General features: G+C 45.0%; 1 protein-coding gene across 1 annotated transcript; it reads right to left on the reverse strand.

The window, feature by feature from the left end:
• Positions 1 to 3,851: 3,851 nt before the first annotated feature.
• ACER1 (alkaline ceramidase 1) lies at positions 3,852 to 10,540 on the reverse strand. Its single transcript, XM_036758380.1, has 6 exons — positions 10,448 to 10,540; positions 6,188 to 6,302; positions 5,365 to 5,506; positions 5,151 to 5,288; positions 4,325 to 4,459; positions 3,852 to 4,035 (listed from the first exon to the last, which is right to left on the reverse strand). Exons 1-6 carry the CDS (start codon positions 10,538 to 10,540, stop codon positions 3,852 to 3,854), a joined length of 807 nt encoding a protein of 268 aa, XP_036614275.1.
• Positions 10,541 to 22,907: the final 12,367 nt, after the last annotated feature.

Here is a 22,907-nt window from a genome sequence, read left to right on the forward strand (position 1 = left end):
TTAAAGCCCTTTCCCCTTCCTTCAAGTTTCATTACATGCCACCTGCTCTGTGAAGCCTTCCTTGGCCTCCCCTGGCCTCCCCTATCTTTGGTGAAAGTGGTCTCTCCTTCCTCAGATTTCTCATAGCGCTTTGTCTGGACCTCTCTTTGACTCCTATGTTAGTCTCCCTTGTGTCCTGCCCATTTGCATACATTTTTGAAAGCAACACTGTTATCTTTATTTCTTCTTGTGCACAGCACTAGGCACAGAGTCTTGCTTAGTAAACATTTGTGGAATTGGATTGAGAGGAGATACTGGGGAGCAAAGGGAGACATTGGAGGAAGGAGGGCACTGAGGGAGAGAAAAGACACTGGGGATGGATGGAAACCCTGAAGGGAGGGGGAAACTAAAGGAGATGGAGAACACTGGAGTGAGAGGAAACTCTGCATTAGATGGGAAGACTGAGGTGAACGGGATGTTAAAGAGACACTGGAAAATATTGGGGAGATTAGAGTGGGGATACCTAGGAGGGGCCTAGTAGTTAATAAATTGATGTCTGCTTGGAGTGAGGTCTCTAGAAAAGTAGCCCAGGAGTTGTTCCTCAGCTATGAGCTGCTAATTATTTGTATTGACAACTTGGATGGTGCACTTGACACAACTCTAGAAGAGGTGGCTATTATGCTGGACTGTGGAACCGGGCTCCAAGAAGATCTTGGCAGCCCAGAAGGATAAGTAAAATCAAATAAGATGAAAGTGACTACGATTCTCCAGATGATCTGTCCATTCATTGCCAGGACTCCCTCCATGGATGCAGGTTGCACACCATCCCTTAGTGGATATTTTTTTCATTAGCGTCCATGATCAACATATTCGTTACCTGGTGGCCAACCTTTCAATGACCATACGTGCCACACTCTGCTAGGTAGGTGCTCGAATATTAGGCTTGTATTTTCCAGCTTGGAATAGCCCACCATAGTGTGTATTCCACTGGCATGGCCTTCAAGGACCCAAGGTTCATATCACAACAAAGCATTGAAGGAGTTCTTTCATAAGGGAATATAATATTTAATAGGGATAAATTTAAAGGTCCACAGGGGTTGAAAAAGAAATATCAGCTGTATAATCACTGGTTGGGGAGGCATTGATGAATGAATGAACGAACAAACAATTTGCGTAAAAGTTTTAGTGCATTTTAAGCTTATATAGCCAGCAAAAAAAAAAAAAAGCTAAGGCAATATCTAACTTTAGTCCAGTACTACTTCCAGAACAGCTTATTTTGGGGGGGCAGGGAATGCTCCCACAACATAGTGTATTGCAATTCTTTTGTAACAGTAGATAATTAAGATTTTTTGTGAATAAAACACATTACCCTATCACCCAGTTGGTGGTACCTTTTCCTCATTCAGCTAGGTTGGGTTCTCCAGATACATGTCCATTACTCCTGGGCCTGTCTGGGAAGTCTTCCTAGCTTGGTAGGAACTGAGAGAAATTGTGTTGTCCTACTAACAGCCTTTGAGAGCCTGGGGATGCCTCTACATAATGAGGAGGCACCAGAGGGTGACCTGGAGGAAGGAGTGCAGCCTTATGCTGTCTTCATTGAAGAGCAGTATCCAGAGCAAGGGACAGATACCTTGCTGAGATCCCCCATCTGTTACATGAGATCCTAGACTAAAGACTGATCATGACCTTAGGGGTCATCTAATTTAGCTCCTTCATTTTATAGAGAGGAAACAGACCCAAGAGGGAAATGGCTTATCTAAGGTCATGCAGATAAGACATAGCAGAGCCAGGATTTGAACCTAGGACCTTTGCCTCTGAATCTCAGAACCCCTTTCCATTGTTGTGTTCAGTTATGGGGCCATCTTTTGTAAAAGACATTGACAAACTGGACTAGGTCCCGAGGAGTTACCTGGGATGATAGAAGTAGAGAGTCTGTCATAGGAGAAGCATTTGAGGGAACTGAAGATACTTAGCCTGGAGACAGGGAAGATTTAGGAGGGACATGAAAACTATCTTCAAGTATGAGATTGACTAAGATCTGCTCCACTTGACCATTTATGGAGGAAATAGGAGCAAAGCAGGGCCATCATTTCAAAGGCAAATTTTCATTCATTGAAAAGAAAAATTCCCCAAACTCTGGGCTATCCCAAAGTAGAATGCACTGATTCAGAAGGAGCTGCGTTCCTCATCCCTGGAGGTCTTCAAATGGAGATGGATGGTCATCTCTGGGAATAGTGGAGAGAGGATTCCTGCTCAGGTAGATGGCCTTCTGAAGTTTGTGCTATTTCCAAGACTCAAGGATTCTTGTGATGCTATATAGGGTCAGGTACACTGAGGAGAAAGATAGGTGTAGAGGAGAGAGGATTGGAGGAGGGAACACAGGGGATGATGAGGGAATGCTAGGAAGATGGCTAGGGCCATTGAAGATAAGGAACATCAGCTGGGTGGCCACTTGTTAAGGATGCCATTCCTGCTCAGATGGCCTCATTCCAACTCTAAGATTCTGTACACTGTTAATCCGGGAAGGAGGGACATCATGGGGGAGGAAGAGGGGGGAAGCCTGGAGGTCACTTCGGGGAGAGTGACCAGGAACACAGACATAGGTCTCAGAAATATGGAAGTGACTGAATGTTGATATGGAGGCCATGAAGCCCTGAGTAATGATTGGTCCCTGACCAACTCAAACACAGGGGCTATCCTCATCCAACTTCAGGCAAGGATTTTCTTGGAGCTTGTAATTTCTCTTGTCCAGCCCCCTTCCCAGACTGTTCTCATCAACCAACATTCACCAGCATCGAAGGCTAAACAGCTGAAGAGAAATATTAGGCGTGAAGGAGTGAAATGTATGGGGGAAATCTGAGAGGAGTGAGAGAAGAGAAGAGAAAAAGGGGAGTCAGGACCACAGGTAAGACCCCTCTGCAGGTGCAAGGTGAGGATTTCATGGAAATGAGACTTACAAGGGACCTAAAAGATCTAGTCCAACCTACTTGTTTATAGATAGGGATTCTGAGGCCGATAGGGGAAGGGACTTGACTAGGGTCACACAGGTAGTCAGTAATAGAACCAGGACTAGAACTCAGGTCTCCTGACTCCAAATCCAATGCTTCTTTTCACTATCCCCGTTCTGTCCCCTTCTCCTTTTGTCTCTGCCACACCTCAGAGAGATGAGGTTTCCCTCCCTAGACACCATCTTCATGTCACAGAAGGAGCAGCAGAATTTAGATCTGGAAGGACCGTTAGGGATCATTGAGTCAAGGTCACACAGTGAGTTGATGTCAGAGATGAGACTCAATACCAATTTGTATGCATGCATGTATGCAGGCCTCAGGCTGGTTTGTGTGTGTTCATGTACATGTGTATATGTGCATGTGTATTTGTGTGTGTGTGTGTGTGTGTGTGTGTAAGCTAGAAAAACATATGAAGCCAAGTAGAGAAAGAGTCTAGGGTCCTAAGGATGATAAGACTTGGAAGTGGAAGGAACTTAAGAGGCTCAGAGAGAGAAATCGACTTACCCAGGATGAGATGGTAAGTTAGTGACTGAGTCAGGATTCAAACCCAAGTCGTGTGACTCCCGAGTCCATCATCTGTTCCACTATACCCATAGACATCAGGGACACCACTGCTAGGGGTACCTTCCCAATTACAACTTCCCCTGTTGTTTTCTTTCCTGGATGGTCTGGTTCTTATGACATGGGAACTAAGTACTTTGAACCCCAATTCTGCTTCCTTCAGTGCCAGGTTCCCCACCCCTGAACTAGGCCAAAGGCAGCTTGAAGTCTCTATCTACTGGATAGAAGTTTCCTTCCTTAGCCCAGATGCTCCTACCAGGTCCCATTGGCCCCCCAGACCTGCTATTCCAAGCCCTGGGGCCATCAGCAGCTCTTGGACCAACTGTTGGCCTTCTCACCCTTTACAATCACATAGGGCAAGCCTACAAGCCATTCATCCCGAGGCCAGTAGTGGATTTCCAGAGAGTTATCTTGCATCTCATATTGGCCATCCAGAAGAACTAAGGTAACCACTACATACGGGAACACCAGGCTGATAAAGACGTGCCTAGAGAAACAGGTAAAAGAAGTGAGGGCATTCCCAACCTCTATGAATTCACCCCTTCCTGAAGACTCCCCATCCCGCAGTGTATTCCTTCCAAACTGCCATAATCCCAGATCCTCCTAATTTCTCCTGAAACCCCCAAAATGTCACAAACTCACCCTTCTCCAAGCCTGTCCAGGAAACCCCCTCCTTGCCATTATTAGGGACTCTTCCATATTTGTGACCTCTCAGACTGTTGAGGCCTCACAAGGGACTCCCCAACCTCTGATCCTAGTCCCAGTGTGGCCCTTACCAGAAGCTGTGCAAATAGGTGAAATTGATCTGTTGCCAGAAGGTACAAAACAGCCGGTCACATATCCAGAAGGACAGAGCCAATAACCACCAGGCCACAGACATCAGGATCATATGATTCACTTGGGCATTTTTCCTGAGGATCATATGGAGACTAGGCTATTCCCAGAATGTAACCTCTTCCAACCGGAGATAAAGGAGTAGGATGGGGGGACCCACAGGGGGAGAATCGAGCTCCTAGGTGTGGGAGGATGACTTCCTTGGGAGCATGTGGTAGCATCTGTGGAACTGCATGGGTTTGTTTCTTGGTGTGTCTGAAGGGGTGGGGGGAAAGAGGCATATGCATGTCTGTCTTTTTACCCTTATCTGTAAATTGAGGGGTTTAGATGAAATGACCTCTTGGACCCTTTCCAACTTAAAATCCTTTGATCCTGGTAGCAGTTCTGTGCTTCGACAAGGTCTTTGTCTCTGTTTGGTATATTGACAGAGTGGGAGGATTTCTAGGGTTGGGGTCTCAGTGTACACGGTTGTGACCATTCCCTTCTTTCCTTTCTTTCTTCCTTTCTTCCTTCCTTCCTTCTTTCCTTCCTTCCTTCCTTCCTTCTTTCCTTCTTTCTTTCTTCCTTTCCTTCCTCCCTCCTTTCCTCCTTCCCTCCCTTCTTACTCCTTTTCTTCCTTCCTTCCTTCCTCCCTCCTCCCTCCCTTCCTTCTTTCCTCCCTTATTCACTCCTTTTCTTCTTCCTTCCTTCCTTCCTTTCTTCCTTCTTCCCTCCCTCCCTCCTGTGCCTCCCCCAGTCACTTGGCTGGCTGGACCAGGCTTCACTCACTTCTTGTACTCCGTCCTCACAAAGTAGCAAACGTGTATCGCGATGGAGTTGAGCATGTAGGCGTTGATGGTTGGCTTTAGGAAAGCCAGGAAGGTGATCATGATCGAGATGAGCAGGACCAGGCAAGTGAAGTGGGATCTGTAGCCCAGAGGAAGAGGGATGAGGTCAAGCAAGGCAGAAGGCAAAGGCCCAAGCCGGCCACCTCCCTTTATACCTGTCCTTCTTCAAGAAAGCAGGAAAGTAACAGCAAGGAAACCAAATACAATAGCATGCCGCTAGCAGCCAGAGGATGGCCAGCTCATCCAGGATCTGCCCGAGGAAACTCAGAGTCGTGTGGAAGTACACAGAAAACACGGCTAGAACCAACAAGATTCAGAGGTCTGGACTTAAACACTTCTTAGTTATAAAAGAAGTCTTTCCTGATTCCCATTCTTTTCCCCTACCAGGACAGAATCAGTAATTCCTATTCACTGGGAGGGTGGGTGGGGGAATGTTTTCAGACTTGAAAGGTTCATAATATTGTTAGGATCATAGGACTCAGGGCTTATAGCTGGGAGGGACCTTAGAAATCCAAACTCCTTTTACAAATTAGGAAACTGAGGTCCGGAAAAGGGAAAAGTCACCAAAGCAATAAATGGCAGTTCCAGGTTCATCTCCATTACAAATAGCCAAGCGTCACCCACTTGGTTCCAGGAACCCAAAGATTAGAGAAACATTGACCAAGATCCTGGGAAATTCTGATCTATGGCAAACAAAGGGTTGGAGTGATACTGACTAAGGGATACCAGAGTCAGGGAGAAATGGGCTGGGGACCTCAAGGTCAGGGAGATAATCACCATGGGACCCTGGGATAAATGAGATGCTGACCAGAGGATCCCAGAGCCAGGGAGACACTGATCAGGACTAGAAAGATGATGACCAGAGGCCCCTATGTCAGGGAAACATTAAGAAGGGGCTCCCAGGACTGGGGAGACACTGATCAGAAGTTCCATAACCAGAGAGATGGCCAGAGTATCCAGGGGGTGGGACTAACATACCTACTAAAATGTAGAGGACCCAGGGCAGTTGCACGAAGAGGGAGCGTTTCTGGGCGTAAGGATGCATAAGGTATATCATGAGAGGCCCAATGATGAAGAAGGGGACATTGCTGATCTGTGAAATAACAACCATGGCCAAGATCAAGTTGAGAGGCCCAACCCCCCAAATCCTTCCACTCACCTGTCATGCAAAGCATAAATCTATCAAGCTGTTGGCTATGTCCCAAATCATCAGTTGCAAACCCATCTATCAATCTATTAACAGGCCTCACTCCCTCCCATCTTGTTTACAGACAATAAGAGTAGTTGGCAATGGTTCGAGGTCAACATGGCAGGAGACTTCTATGGAGGGCCTCAGGGATCTGTGCTTGGCCCCCTCCTGTTTAACATTTTTAACAGGGTTAAGAAACCCTTCTTTTTGACTTGGAAGAACCAAGCTCTTACTAGTTGTGTGTCCTTGGGCAAGTCACTTAACCCCAATTGCCTTGCCTTCCCCCCTCAAAGAAAAAAAAAAGAACCAAGCTGCCATTTTAAGAATATTGAAAATCTGGAGCATATAAAGAGAACAAACCACAGTGGTGAAAAGACCAGAGACTATGCCAAACAAAGATTCATCAAAGGAACTGGAAATAATAATAGCTAACATTCATACAGCACCTACTATGTGCTAAACATTTCATACATATTACCTCATTGGATCCTCACAACAACCTGGGAGAGAGGCACTATTAGTATCCTCATTTTATGGTTGAGGAAACTGAGGCAGACAAAGTTAATTGACCTGCCCAGGGTCACACAGCTAGTACCTGTCAGAGGACAGATTTGAACACAGGTCTTCCTGACTCCAGGGCCAGCACTCTATTCACTGAGCCACCTAGCTGCCTCCTTGGTGGCAGTATCCCTCTGGGACTGGATAGGAGAGCTGTCGCTCAGAAGGATTGATTTATTCTCCTCAGTCCCAGAGGGCAGAGCTGGGTGTAAAGATTTTGCTTCCTTCCAGGGCTGTCCAAAAAAGGGAATAGGTATCCTTAGGAGGTTGAGAGCAGTCTCTCACTGGAAACATTCCAATGGCAGCTGAATGAGTACTTGTTGGGAATATTGTCAGGGCGTTCCTTCATAAGGAAGAGTCAGACTGGACACAACTTCAAGGTTCCTCCTGACTTGAAGACTCTACAGGCTCCTTGTCCTTCATCGTTCTTTGTATCCCCAGCTTGGTAGAGTGCCTGGTACATGATAGGCACTTAACTAACACTTGTTGATGGATTTGCTGACTGACTGATCTGAGCACTGAATGCCCTGGGAATGTCTCCCTCATATCTGTCTTCTCAGATCTTGTCCGTGGGATCACAGATATCATAGATGCTGAAAGACACCTTAGAGACCATCTAGTTTATCTCGTTTTACAAATGAAGAAGTTGGTGTCCAGAAGTGAAGTGGCTTCCTCAAAGTCACACAGCTAGGAAGTGGCAGAGCTGAGATCGAAACTCAGGTCTTTCTTTTGAACCAACACTGCTTCTTATTGTCTAGTGGGACCCCTGGTTAGAATTAATCTAGCATCTGATTGAACGCATCCTTGATTTTTTAAAAGAGCTGTCCCAAAATATTCCCGGTGGGTCATGTCTCTTGGTGGCTCTCAGACTCAGCATCCTGGCTCTCCTTCTGTTCTGTCATCCCCCAGTCTGTCCTGAATCAAGGCTGAAAGTGGGACTGGAGCTGCAGAGCTGCCTCAAAGTGGGATAAGCTGTCTTGATAGGTAGTGAGCCCCCTGTCTTAGATGAGCACTTAATGGAAATATGGTAGAGGGAATTGCTGCACAGGTATGAGTTGGAGAGCTAGGTGGCACAGCGGATAGAGCACTGGGCCTGGAGTCAGAAAGATCTGAGTTCAAATCTAGCCTCAGACACTTACTAGCTGTCTGATCCTGGGTGAGTCACTTAACCCTGTTTGCTTCAGTTTTCTCATCTGTAAAATGAACTGGAGAAGGAAATGGCAAACCACTCTTTGCCAAGAAAACCCTAAATGGGGTCACGAAAAGTCAGACATGTCTAAAACAACTGAACAACAACCCTGGGTTGGATGTGGATTCTGGTCCTATCTCTCTGCCATTAATCTGCTGTGTGATCTTTCCTTCTCTAGATCAAAATTCCTCAGACTGAGCAGGGCTGACCTTCTCTCTTACCAGTGTGAGAAGTGTCTGAGATGTTGAGAAACAAGGCGAGGGGAGCAGCTGGGCAGGGAAGCCCATCCAGCGGCTCTAGGATCTCAGATCTGTGATGCTATCAGGCTTCACTGAGCCATGTGCTGAGCCATAGTCTCAGATCCAGCCCTGGGGTGGGCCATACCCTGATGCTCAAGCCGAAGTGGTTTATGGGTAGACATTTCTTAAGACCGGCATTTAAGGTCCTTTGTCACCCTAGTCCCCACAACCTTCTACCTCTTCTCTCACCCAGTCCCTCCACACTCTCTAGGTTTAGCCATGCCTCCCTCTTTACGTATTCTCAGATTCTATCCCCCATCTAGAGCACCTCTATCCTTACCGATTTATAGGATCATAAGATTTAGTGCTACAAGGGACCTTAGAGACTATCTAGTCCAAATGCTTCATTTTAGAAATAGGTAAACTGAGATCCAGAATGGAGAAATGACTGGCCTAAGGTCATACTGTTAATAAGTAGAAAATTGAGATTTGTATCTAGGTCCTCTACTTCAATGTCTGGTCTCTTTTCTATTAAACAATGCTGCCTCCAGGAGCTGAAAGAGAAAGATCTCGAGTCAGGGAGGTCAACTTTATGCCCAAGGCAGAATCTCCTCCACAGTCTTCTTGAGAAGGCAGGCAGTCCAAGGTCCCTCAGTGAGAGGGAAAGGCCAATCCACTGTGAGGCAGCTCTAACTGTCAGAAATTTCCTCATAATTATACCTGTTTACCCTCCTCTGCTCCTGGTTCTGTCTTTTGTGGCTACCTAGAACAGTGCATCCTCTCCTCTCCAGCTTTCACCAGTTTTTCAAGTCTTTCCTCCTCCACAAAGGTTTTTCTGAGAACTCTGGCTTCCTTTGACCTATCCCTCCCTATTTGAGCTCTTCCTGAGTCCTGCCCCTGGCCACCAGCTTAACAAACATGTATCCCTGGTCTCCCCAGGGGATGGGGATGGGGAGGACAGCTGATTTCACGACCCATGCCCACTCTTGGGGATACAGCTCTTGCTATCACCAAGCTCTGTCCTCTCATCTGCAACTTCGAGGATGAGGTAAGAATTGACAGGTGGAAGGAGAGGGGAGAGGAGAGACACCAAGAGGCCATAGAGGGGAGTTAATCGGTAACTGCTCGCTTCCTCTCTAACTTTAAATTTTACAAGTCAACAACCCTGTGAAAGCAATGTAAAATGATATTTTGTTCTCATTTTACAGAGAGGGACAATGAGGCCCAGAGAGGCAGTGATGTGTCCAAGATCACACAGCTAGACTAGATTCAGGAGTCAGGTCCTAGTATCAGGACTCAAACCCAGGTTTCCCTCTGCTACAACCACCAGGAACAAAGAGGACTGAGTTGAGAGGCTAAAGGTTTTGGAGGTTTTCTCAAAGACCAGAGATAATAATAATAGACCACTGCAAGGGTATCCTTGTGCACTTCCAATGGATGCAAAGGGATTTTGCTAGCTCCAGGTGGGGCTAATAGAGGTCCATGGTAAGCACCAAGTCTAAGGGGCCATCATCTATCCTGGCCCAAAAGACTAGAAAAGAAATTTCTCCAGGCATACATGAATCTCTGTAAGGGGCTGACTCAACTCCACCCCACCCCAAACCCCTGGTGTGCACTGGTCTCAACAACCCTCACCCCACCCCTATTTCTCCCTTTCTGGACTCATAAAACTCATAAAATGTCAGATCAGACTCAATGATCTCTAAGGGCCATTCCAATGGCCCTTAAATAAAATCACATTTTATGGTTTTATGAGTCTAGGCTCATAGAGAAGAAGGGCCCAAGGTCATATAGCCAATATACAGAAGAGCTGGGATTAGAGCCAAGGCTTCCTCATCCCGTTCTAGAGTTTTTTCCCATAGAACCCTCTCCCACACCCAGCTCAGTGCTCCCCTTACACTCAAATCCCCTCCCTGGTGTCCTTAGGACTGAGGTACCCAAGAAACCCAGGTTAGATTAGGATGCCCCAGAGTCTCACCCAGACTTTCTATGTGGGTAGCATGCTGAACCTTTGCTCCAGGCTCTGGTCTAGCACCAGAACGATTCACTACCCCCAGCCTCACCGTGTTGTAGAACTCAGCCACCAGACCTGAGTGCTGGAAGTTGTTTTCACACCAATCCACCTCAGAGCTCTGATATGAGAATATGCTGGCCATGTCTCTGCTGGGTTGCCTTTGGCCATGGAAGCAGGAGCAGGTGAGTCTCTTACAGGTGAGCAGTCAGGGAGGAACCCATTGGGAGGGACCAAGGGAGGCGGGCAAGGATGGAAATCCGGGCTTGACAGACATTAAGAAGAAAAACCTGATCTTCTGGCTCCATCCTGATTATACCAATATCTTAGAACCTAGCAGCTATGTGACTCTGGGATCTTACTATGCGACCAGTCAGGAATCAGGGCCAGGCAGTCACATTAGCGGCAAGGAGAAGTGAAAAGGGGGAATTGCTGTGGAGAAGACCCTCAGATAAGAGTCACAGAATCGGAGGTTTTATTAGAGCTGGAAGGGATCTTAAATATCTTCTAGTACAATCCTTCTCATTTTATAGAGAAGGTTACTGAAGCCCAGAGGAGTGACTTTCTCTCCATGATCTTTGCTTTGTATAAATGTTTTGTATATATATTTGTCTGTGTTCCTGCTATTTCTCCCCCATAGAATGTAATCTCCTTGAGAGAAAAGACTTGGTTTTGTCTCTGTATTTCCAGTGCCCAGCATAGTGCCTGGCACATAGTAGATGTTAAATGAGTACTTTTTAAAACAATGGGGTCCAAAACAAACAAACAAGCAAACCCCTAAACGTGCAAAATAATACTGTCCACGTCTGGCCCCAAGGAAGATACGAGAGTGTGCCTCCCTCCCTTTGAGAAGATGAAAGACTCCAGGTGTGGAAAATTGCATATAATGTTCCACTTGGTTAATATGCTTGTTTTACTGAGCTGTTTCTTTATTCTTTGTTGTAAGGGACAGTTCTCTATTGGAAGGAGAGATCTGGAAGGGTGAAAGCCTAAAGAAAAGGAGTGAGTTAGCTAAGGCCACAGAGGTAGTAAGTGACAGATCAAGGATTTGAACCCAGGTCTCACTGACTTAAAATACAATTCTTCTTCTTCCAGAAGAAACCCTTGCCCCAACCCTGCCTTAATAATACTCTCCCACCACTGTTGGCTGTGGCCATGGACTGTTTCTTCTATAACCTAATATTCTCTGTTTTTCCTTCCTCGATGTTCTCCATCCTCAAAGAATAAATGCTCAGTCTCATTTCCTGGGAACACTACCAGGAATGTAATCCTAGTTTGACAACTCATGACTACTTCTGGAGTTAAAAAAGGCTTAATACATAAACCTCAAAGCACTTTTTAAATGATTTCTAAGGTCCTTTCCAACTCATTTCCCCTATCACCCTAATTTTACAGAGAAGTGACTTGGGCTCGAAGAGTTTACCTAGAGTGCTCCAAGCGTATAGAGGTTCTTTTAAGGAGAGAAGGTCCCTTCCCAGTCCCAAATGCCCCTTGTTCCTTGAAGAAGAAGGTACTTCTCCCCCTCTTCCACAGTACTCCTGGCCTGAGTGATCTCTTGATAGGCCAGACTCCCAGCTTGGAGAGGAGAGACAGGTGGCTGCAGAACCTACTACAACAGATAGTTTGGCCTGAAAGGTTACCATTGTTTTGGGATCTTGGATGACATTGGTGTGGGTGTCGTTCTTGTCCATCTCAGAGTCTAGTTTAAGAATTCTTGTTCATCTCAAGTCTAGCCTGGGGATCTCTAAGCACTTATAGGACTTCTGGAAGGGGAGATTTCAATGAATTTAGAATGCTGAGGGATAATTTAATCTTAGGGCACTGAAGAAGACTTCTTTTAACTTCAGGAAACTTCTCTGCAAAATGATCCTGTGGGGCTAGATAATTTCTAAGATCCCTTTCAGTTGTTTATCCTATGACCTCAAGCGATCAGAATAAGATCTTAGAATCACTGTGGGATCTCAAAGCACTTAATGCTCTAAAGATCTTGGAGCTCTTTCTAGTGCTGGCATTGGGTACAACCTGTTGCACAAAGTGCTGTGTCTGCTTGGCAAAGAGGGGGCATAGGCAAGAGATTTCTTCCCTTGCCCCAGGTCCCAGCTATTTGCCAATCTGCTTGGTAAATAATTTCTCCCCTAGGATAAGAACCCCACCCTGGATGTGATAAGAGCAGAAGGAGGCAACTCCTAATCCCTATATTTCAGGTGGGAGTATTTTCCATTCATCCATCTGGCCTCCCTTGTCCCATTCTAGGAGCCTCTAAGGCTTCCTGGGCCCTTCCTCCAAAGCCCAACTCTACCCACCCTGAGACTTGGGGCTGACAAGTTCCATCCTTTGCCGAAACGGGTGCTGAGAGCTTTCCTAAAGCACTGTGGAGCTGTAGGAAAAGAATTGACATTAGGTTCATGAGGCTAGGAGTCCTGGATTTGTCATCCACCTCTAGGACCCTGAGCAAACCACTTTTCTCTGGGCCTCAAGTTTCCTTCTCGGTAAAATGAGTAAGGTTGTATGTACTAAATGAACATATGGAAAGAGCTTGGAATTTGGCACTGAAAGACCTGAATTAAAGTGGTGACTCATCAAATTACTAGCTCTATGACCTTTGAATAGTCTTTTCTCTACTCTAGGTTTGAGGATGGCCATTTGTAAAATGGGTTGGATGTGGTCTGTAAAGCACATCCAGCTCTGACACCAGAGATTCTTTGGTGCTCTTGGGAAGGAGTTAGACTTTGAGATGAACAAAAAATTCCTCTGAACCCCCCTTCTCAATTTCCACCAAGGGAACCCTGAACAGCAACTTCTATGGTTAACTTGTTGTTGGAGTAGGCTCCCCAATCTGTCTGTTTTTCTCAAGAAGCTGGGGCTCTGACCTGGCAAGAGTTAGACCTGCCTGAAGAGATCACCCAAGCCAGTAGCACTAGGGAGGGATAGGGAGAGGCACCTCCTTCCTTCAAAAAAGAAGCAAGAGACATGGAGCTGGAAGTGGAAGAAGACCTTGAGACTATCTTTTTCTCTTGCTTGGACATTGGTACCATTGTCAGGATCTCAGTGTCTGGGGAAAAAAAAACCAGTTCTATGCGCATGACCTCTAACTTCCTTTGTCTATGAATAACCGTCCTAGGGGACACCCAGATTCAGCCAGGATAGCAACAGAAGCCCAGTAAAGGACAGGCAGTGTCAGGCTCAAGTTTGACCTACAAGAAAGGCAGAAAAGGTAAGAGATGTGCTGGACTAGAGGTATGGAAGGAAGTACACATTCTCAGACATGATCAATGTATGGGTTTGTTTTGTTTGCTTGTCCTTTCTTATTGCTAGGGAGTATTCTATTGGGAGGTGGAGAGGAGAAAGGAAGTCACTGAGGAAGGAAGGAAGGAAAGAAGGAAGAAAGAAAGGTAGGAAAGGAGAGAGGAAGGAAGGGAGGGAGGGAGGAAGGAAGGAAGAAAGGAAGGAAGGAAAGAGAGAGGAATGGGAAGGAGGGATGGGAGAGAAAGAAGAGAAGGAAAGAAGGAAGGGAGGGAAGAAGGAACAAAGGAATGAAGGAAAGAAAGGAGGAAGGAAAGATGTGGACATTTGCTTGACAGTGACCTTGTGTTGGACTCTCTGACTTCCTAGACTCTGAACTCTGTACAAAACAACCTGCCAAGCCCTTTATCAGAGCAGCTCTGGAACGTCACCCACCCCAACCTTTAGTAGCTACTGGGCCTTTCTATCCTTGTCCACTCCTGAGAAGGTGAAAAGAACTCCAACTTGAGAGCTATAAAACCTGGCTCCTATTTCTGGTTCTGCTGCTTAGCTTGTAAAACTTCGGGCAAGTTACTTCTCTCTGGGCCTCAATTTCCTCCCTTGTGTTGGGAGGAGGGGCAGCCTAGAGGACACCTAAGGTCTTTTCTAAGTCTGATCTATGTTCCAAATTCCCTTTCAGCTCTAGCATTCCCTGATTCCATAGCTCCGTGATTCTCTAGCTTTATATACTAAAATTTGATTTTCATGCATTTCAATCAATCAAGAAGCATTTACTATATGCCAAGTGCTGTGCTAAACACTGGGGACATAAAGGGGGGGAGGGGAAGGCCCTGTGCCTAAGGAGCTCATGTTCTAATCAGGGAAACAATTTAGAAATGACTACATATGATAAGACGTTACAAAGTAAGTGAAAGGTAATCTAGAGCTAACAGTTGAGAGGACTGAGGAGAAACTCCTACAGGAAGTATGCTTTGAGCTGAGCCTCAAGGAATCCAGGGAAACTGAGGGGCAGGGATAAGGGACAATGTATTTCAGGCAAAGCGTGGTAAGGGTGGGGGGGTTCAGTCAGTGCAAAGTCATGGAGATGAGAGACGGAGGCTCATGTGTGAACTTTGAGTATCCCAGTGTAGCTGTATGGTAGAACGTGTCTGAGAAGATCAGAAAGCTAGAAAGGGGCTGGTTTGGCAAGATCTTTATGCCCAGCAAAGGTGTTTGTATTTGATTCTGAAGGTAAGAGGGAGCAGCTGGAGCTGAGTAACAAAACTATTGTGTGGAAATGCTCTATATATACATGATCCTTTCTAAATCAAGTCAGAATCATAGAATCTCTGAATGGGAAGGGATCTCAGAAGGCATCTAGTCTAACCCATGCTGATTAGGAAGCCCTAACAAGTAGTCATTGGGCCTCCATTGATGAAATCACCACCTTCCTTGGGCAGTCCATTCCATTCTTAGATAGCTTTCATTATTAGAAAGTCTTGCTGTATATTTAGTCTATAATTTATTCTTATTCCTCCCCTCCCAATTATTGGGGGTGGTGGCTGGGGTGGGGGTGGAGGTTATTTCTGTCCTTTGGGGACAAGAAGAGCAATCCTTCTTCTATAGGATAATGTTCAAATATTTGAAGACTACCACCATGTCTTCCTTAAGTCTTCTCCAGGCCTCCCTTGTGTGACCATCCCAATCTGCCCCCTTCTCAACACTGTCCAGTGTATCAATACCCCTCCTCAAATGCAGTACCTGAACTGAACATGGTATATCAGACGTGACCTGAGTAGGGCACAGCACAGCAAGAAGTGATCGCCTCTTTTGTTTTGGACATTCCATTTCTCTTAGTTCAGTCCAAGGATGCATCAGCTTTGATGGCAATCATATATCAGCTGAGTTATCAGTCAATTAAAACTCCTGGGCTCTTTTTCCCAGAGCCCATCATCTAACTACAGTTCTTATCCTATCCCACTCTTATGTGATTTTTTTAAAAGTAAAGACTTTATGTTTTTCCCTATTAAATTTCTAATACAAAGGATGAATAACAATTAAATTTCATTTGTTCGATATTTGGTTGACTCTCCTGGCCTATTGAGATTTTTTTGAACCCCAGTTCTGTCTTCTAACATGGTAGCTATCCTTTCAGGCTTCAAGACATCTTCAAATTTCGTATAGTTGCCTTCAAGGCTTTCATCCAAATCAGTGAAAAAGTTATCAAAGGGCCAGAGACATCTAGCTTCCTGGGGCATTCCATTAAAGATCCACCTCCTGGTCTGCCACTGACATTATGAATAGGGTCACTTGATCAGCTCCAAATGGTGCTGCTATTAATAGTGATTGCTCTGCATGGTGATAATGATGGCCTTGATCCTTTGACTTGTGGTCACATATGATTTTGATGGAATATTATTGTACTATAAGAAATGATGAGCAAGATGCTCTCAGAAAAACCTGGAAAGACTTACATGAATGAACACAAAGTGAAGTGAGCAGACCCAGGAGAACATTGGACACAGAAGCAGCAATATTGTACAATGATCACCTTAGATATTCTCAGTAATACAATGATCCAAGAAAAATCTGAAGGACTTATGATGAAAAATCCTATTTATCTCCAGAGGAAGAACTGATGGAGTTTGAATGCAGATCAAAGTATACTTTTTTAACTTTGTTTGTTTGTTTGTGGGGGTTTTTTTGGTCTGTGTTTTCTTTCACAACATGACTAATGTGGAAATGTGTTCTGCATGACTGCACGTGTATAACCGATTATCAAATTGCCTGCCTTCCCAAGGAGGGGAGAAAGGAGGGAGAGATTTTGGAATTCGAAATTTTAAAAAGCAAATGTTAAAAATTGTTTTTACATGTAATTGGGGGAAAATAAAATATTAAAGAAATGACTTGTGTTTGCAGCTGAAATTTAAGGGATTTAAGCTCAGCACTTTGTGCAGATCTGGACATCTCTGGGAAATGGTAAGGAGAATTATTTTTTTCTGGGTGATGGAAAGAAGAGTGTATAACAATATGGAGAAATTATATTCTGCCCCTTGAAAGGAAAGAAGGAAGGAAAAAAAGGAAGGATGGAAGAAAGGAAGAAAAGAAGGAAGGAAAGAAAAGATGGAGGGGAGGGAGGGAGGATAAAAGGAGCACTTCCTAGCCCTGGAAATTATGGTAAAATTAAATAATTCCAAGTGGGGGCCTGAGGAATTGACCCAGGGTTCTGATTAGCCCAAAATGAATTTAGAAACAATAGAAAGATACACTAACTTAATGCTGGAAAGGTTTCTTTTGATTGTCTACTATAGTCTTGTGGTGAGAGGTCTGTAATTTACCCCTCTTCTCCCTTACAAACAAACCCTTGAAAAGTTATATTTGTAATCTTCGTGGTATATTATTCTACAATGGTAGAAAAACAGGGAGTGAGAACTAGAGTCAAGGTACCCCAAATCTAGATAGATCTTTAAAACTTAGAACATGCACCATCAAAGACAGCAGGGCTCTTAGAACACAGAATGTCAGAACTGGGAGGGATCTTAGAACACAGAATATCAGAACTGGGAGGACCCTTAGAACACAGGATGCCAGAGTTGAAAGGGCCCTGAGAACACAGTGCCAGAGGTGAGAGGGCCCTGGAACACAGAATGTCAGAGTTGAGAGGGACCTTAGAACACAATGTCAGAGCTGGGAGGTTCTTTAGGGACCATCGGCACATAATCCTACCCCATCCCCAACCCTGTATTGCCCCACCTCCATTTTATAGATGGGGAAATCAAGGCCAGAGGAAGAAAGATGCCTTCAGAGTCACATGGCAAGACAGTGATAGAACTCGGAAAAGAACCCAGCCCTCCTGGACTCTTATACTAGATCCAGGGAGGTTACTGATAATTAGGGCTAGTTTATTCCTTAGGTTTTTACCAACCCCTACTATGATGTGTGTTAATGGGACACTTTTGACAAGCCAAAGGAAAAAAGGGACAGCCAACATATGGTGTGAAGAACACTAGATCCGGAGTCCCAATCTCAGCTCTTCAATTTCTTATCTGTGCAATCTTGGGAGAGACTAATGATGATAATAATAATTTATATTGCAGTCTATGTATATAATAATCTCATGTGTTGGGTCTCATAACAACCCCACAAGGTAAGTAAAATTGGAAATTGTTATTCCATTTTATAGATGAAACTGGGGCTTTGGGGGTGGGGGGGGGGTGGAGATAAGTGACTTGCCCAGTCAAAGAGCTAGCAAATTTCAGAGGTAAGATTCAAACCCGGATGTTTCTAACTCCAAATCCACCCACTATGTCATGCTTCTTTGTGTAGTCTTTACAACTCAGGACCTGTTTCTTTTTCTTCAAAATACGGGGACTGGATTAGATAATCTCTAAGGTCTCTCCAAGCTCCAAATCACACGATTTGTGGGGGATAAGCTAACTTTACATCTTCATGGTCTGTGAGTGGGAAGAGCCTCTTAATTATAATTAAGACCAACTCACTCAAGTACTAATAACTCCTTGTCTTTATGGGCTAGTTGGTAAGACTCCTTTCTTGGATTTCTCAGTCTCTCCTGTAATCCTCATAATAGTCAAGGCCAGAGTTGGAGAGGAGAAATGAGTATCATTTTCATAGGTGAGGAAATTGAAGCTCAGAAAAACTGGGGTGGGGGGAGAGGGGGGAGGAGAGAGACTTACCTCAGATCAGGAGCAGAATTGGGACTAGAATCTTGGTGTCCCTGACTCTCAGCCTGGACCCTCAAAAGCCAAAAATTGAAGCCTGGAGAATTCTGGCATGAGGGACAACCCCAGTGGCTGTTCACCATTGGTGCCTCACAGAGAGTGTGGCCCTGGAGGCTTCTCTTTGGGTCTTGCTCAGAGGATTGGTAAAGATCTGATTTTGAGATAGGGGCGGGGGACCCAGGTTCCTTTGTCTAGCCCCACAGAATCAGTGACACTCCCACCTCCCAGACATTCAAGGAGACAGTAGGGCCCAGGGAGGGGTGATGTGCTAATGGCTATGACATGGGGCCCATTGTGTTGGTCACTCTGAGGGAGCAGGGTTGGGGAATGAGTTTATCCTCGAAAAAAAAAAAAGACAGAGGAGGAAAGAAATGGAAAACAATATCTCTGCACTTGGACTTCTCTGAGCACATACTCTCATGGGTAATCAGCTGTCCCATATATCTGTGTGTAGGCATCATCTTTATCTGTGAGCAGATAAGGAGGGCAGAGATCGAGGCTTATTCATCTTTGTGCCTCCTCTTCCCTGCCCTCTCCTCCTCTAGTACCTTCCCCAGGGCTCTGCATGGAGGATAAAAGTTTGTTAAATCCTTTGAGTTGAAGGAAAGAAAATCGAAAAGAGATGAAGGTTGAGGAAGGAGATATATTGAACAGGAAGGAGAGGAGGAAGAGGGGAGGAGAAAAAAAAGAAGACATTAAAGGAGAAGGAAAGAAAAAAAAAAGGATGGAGGTTAATAGAGGAGCAGATAGAGCAGAAAGAAGGCCTTGAGACAGGGAGAAGAAAATAGTGTCACAGCAGATGACAGCGGACTCCAGCCTCCGAAAGCTGTGGGAGAACTGGCTGGTCCAGTGTGCCTTGTTTGCGATCCTCTTGGCTGGAAGACAGCTGTGTTTAGTCATTGTGGAATCTGGGGCAGCCTGTCACAGTTTTACTTGCCCGGGGTGTTAGGCCTCATTTGGCACTATAGGAGTCTAGAAACTAGAGTAGAGAAGTGAGAAGGGGAAGAAAAGTCTTCCTAGGGAGGAGCTCCCAGTTTGCTTGGAAGACAAGACTTACACCCTTGGCCCAGAAGTAATGCTAGGCTGCGTGTACTCAGGCCCAAAGAGGCGAAACAAACAGGCAGGCTGGGGCAGTTCAGAAGGTGGGGGAGTCAATGAAAAGAAGGGCACCGAAGGCATAGCAGTATTTTGCCACTACAATGAATCACGTAGGTATGGAAGCATGGGGGCCTTGGGGGCCCCTGCCACCTCCTCTGCACCAAAGCATACTGCTTCCACAATGGCTTCAATCAGTGGTGGAATTCAGCCAGTTTGCAGAGGTTCAGTAGAACCTGTCCCTTATTTTAGGCCCCAGTGAACTGGTTGTTAGCGGGGGTGGGGCCTGTGCCCGCCACTCAGCGGCAAGGGCAGATCCTCAGCTGGGTTCTGTGGAGAACCGGTTGTTAATTCATTTGAATCCCACCAATGGCTTCAACCACGGGGACAACTGGAAGCTGAGAGACAAAAGAAGCCCCTAGAAAATGGGAGCATGACCAGAACTGGTGAATAGCTATATTAGGAAAAGACTATAGCTGCTTCCCCTGTTTGGTGAGAACTGGGGACACTCCCTCCCTGTTTCCTTCATGATCTGGCTCCCATGCAGAACCTCTAAGTGCCATTCTTGACTTCTTTAAGCAGTCTGTTGACCTTCTCTATTTGCCAGATGTTCTCAGAAAGTATCCTTTCTCTAATATGTGTTCATTTTGTGCAAATGTGTCTTTGAGGAAAAAAAAAAGTAAAAGCCCTAAGCTAGAGACTTAGGTCATTCTGGGACAGAAAGAGGGAGGAAATTCTCTTTACCATTCCTGGTATTTCTACCAGATGGGAGCTCCAGGTACACCAAAAGTATTTTTATTGCTAGCCCATTATGAAATTCCACAGAATCAGAGCTCAAGAAGAATCCAGAAAGGCCTTGGGATTCTCTTGGGTATCAATAAAGAAACATGTTCTGGAAGGAGAAAGCTTGGTAAGTGGAAGCAGGAGAAAGCTTTTCTCAGAAGCCTGAAATTCTTCTCTTCCACTGGAGGTCAGGCTTTGAGAGCCCGAGGATCAGAGGTGACTAAAATCGAAAAAGCCACACATACAGGGATCCCTGAAGGGAGTATAAATCTGGTCATCTATCCACATGTGTTTAGGATCAGAGAGAGGGAGAAACATGTTTTCCTCTTCATCCCCCAAAACAAATTTTTAAAAACCCTCCACACACCCCCAACCACTGTTTGGGTTTTTATTGCTGCTGTTTTTAGCTTTTACACAGACATATTTACTTCAAAAGGTATAATCACAGCTATACAAACTTACTCCCTCAACATGTGGGAAGCATAATTCCCCTCTCCCCCTCTGCAACACTCCAGTCTCTGGGGAAGGGAAAGGGATTAGGTTCATAGTTTAATTTGGTCCCTGTAGAGCACAGCCCGAGGTCCCAGTCCAACCTCCCCACTCCCTTGAGTCCCAGGCATCCTGGCTTCTCAGGGCTTCCATGCTGGCCTGACTGTTTGCACCATCTGGCCCACAGTCCTGGCTCCAAGGTCTCCCTGACTTGAACCAGCCTCTGGCACCTGAAATTAGGGAGAAGAACAACAGAATAGAAACAAACAACCTCCCACCCCCCCGTTCCTCAGGACTGGGAATAAAAGAGAGGGATCAAGAGAAGGGAAGTCCTTTGCCTCTCACCTGTTCAGTTCATGGGTCCCATGCTATGGGTGAACTGTGATCTTTGCTTTTTGGATACAACAAATTGAGATGCTGAAAATAGCAGCAGAAAGACAGTGGCAAAGACATCAAAAGGTTCCGTCTTGCCAGTTTTAAAGACACAGGCAGCCAAAGAAGGCTACCCCTACCCACATGGTAGGAGATGAAGTCAGGCAAAATGGGCATGTTCAAAAGCCTCTCAAGACAATCTCTGAGCATGTCCAGAGAAGCCCAGGTTACACATTTCCCACTGTTTGAAATTTGCCACCCCAGGAAAATAGGCAGGGATGCAAATATATATATTTTCACAGTCCTCATCCCAAATTCTGAACATTTCCTTATGGTGTCTGAGGAAGCATAAACAATGTCCTTTTACTTGCTTCTCCAGTGCCATGCCACCAGGTTTCAAATCTCATGTGCAAACCCATATGTACAGATGAAAATCGCAATATTCACAAAAATACAGGTTTTATGGATTCACAGAACAGGGAAGATTTCACAAAGTTCCCAAAATAAGCTAAAAACATAAGAAGCAATTTCTGAAGTTTGTCAGATATGCTTGCTTAGCTTTAACTTTATAGCACCTTCTTCACCCCTCAAGCAAAAGAAAGAATGAAGACAAAGAAAACAGGCTTCCATCTCAAACAGAAACCTGGTCTATGCTAAGCTTTCCAAGCTTACATGGAGCTCTCCCCACCAGGGATATGGGAACTGTGTGTTGCCCCTTTCTCAAATGAGGAAACTCCTGGGTGGAAATTTTTCCAAGGATTCCCTTGGTGCACTAAGGTCATACAACCAGGGTCTGCCAAAACAGGGCACATAAAAATTTTCTAGGGGTCCCTCTAGCATATTTGATCTGCATAGAGGTCCAGGCAATTTCCTCTGAGCAGTTTCACATCTGACCTGGTAGATGGTCTAGGCTTGCTTAAAAAAAAAAAAGCATTCTTAGATAATCTCTGTAGCCTAGAGGTCTCCACATCTGAAGCGCTAAGCAAGAAAAGTGTTGTCTATGGGCTTAACCTCCCTGACCCCCAACCCCTACCTCCTAGCCACAGTGGACTGAAGCCAAAGAAGCTATAAGGAGAGCCATCATCAAAAAGTGGACAGGTTTTCCAAACCATGAGCACACCCAACTCGAGGTTGTTGGGGAGGGGATGGGTAGGGAGCAGTTAGACTTACTCAGATGTGGCATCAATGGGTATTTTCCATTATAACTCCTATATGGATGCACCTTTTTTTCATGAAAAAGTTCAAATCAAGGTCAACAAAAGCAAGATTAATAGAGCAAATTTATTCAAATAGAGCAGTAAAGCATTTATTTAATGTGGTATTCATAAACAAAGCAAACTCTGGATTGGCACTGTTGAATTCTGATATGGACACAGTCTACCATGATCAGTCAGGGCGCTGACTTCATGTCCCAGATGAGTTGGATTGCTGCTTTTTGCATTTGAATGTGAATTGTGCAAACCTGAAGCTAAAAATCTCTGTGCAGAAATTGAAAGTCCACAATATTGGTTATATTTCCCAAAGCCATTAATTTTAGTAAGGACAATATAATAAATTGGTTTCCCCTCCAAAGTGATAACTTCTTAATTAATTTGAAACTTCAATTAATTTGGAAATTGTTATAGATAATCTTTTGGAATTCTCAATAACTCATCTAAATCTGTCTACCATGTTCCAGGCACTGTGCTAAGCACTGGGGAGAAGAAAGGCAAAAGACAGTCCATATCCTTGAGGAACTTACAATATAATAGAGGAAGACAACACATAAAAAAGAAGCTGAGAAGTAGAGGCATGAACAAGTCCTGCAGTGGG

The sequence above is a fragment of the Trichosurus vulpecula genome, chromosome 1 (genome assembly GCF_011100635.1).
Source record: "Trichosurus vulpecula isolate mTriVul1 chromosome 1, mTriVul1.pri, whole genome shotgun sequence".
NCBI classification, from domain to species: domain Eukaryota; kingdom Metazoa; phylum Chordata; class Mammalia; order Diprotodontia; family Phalangeridae; genus Trichosurus; species Trichosurus vulpecula.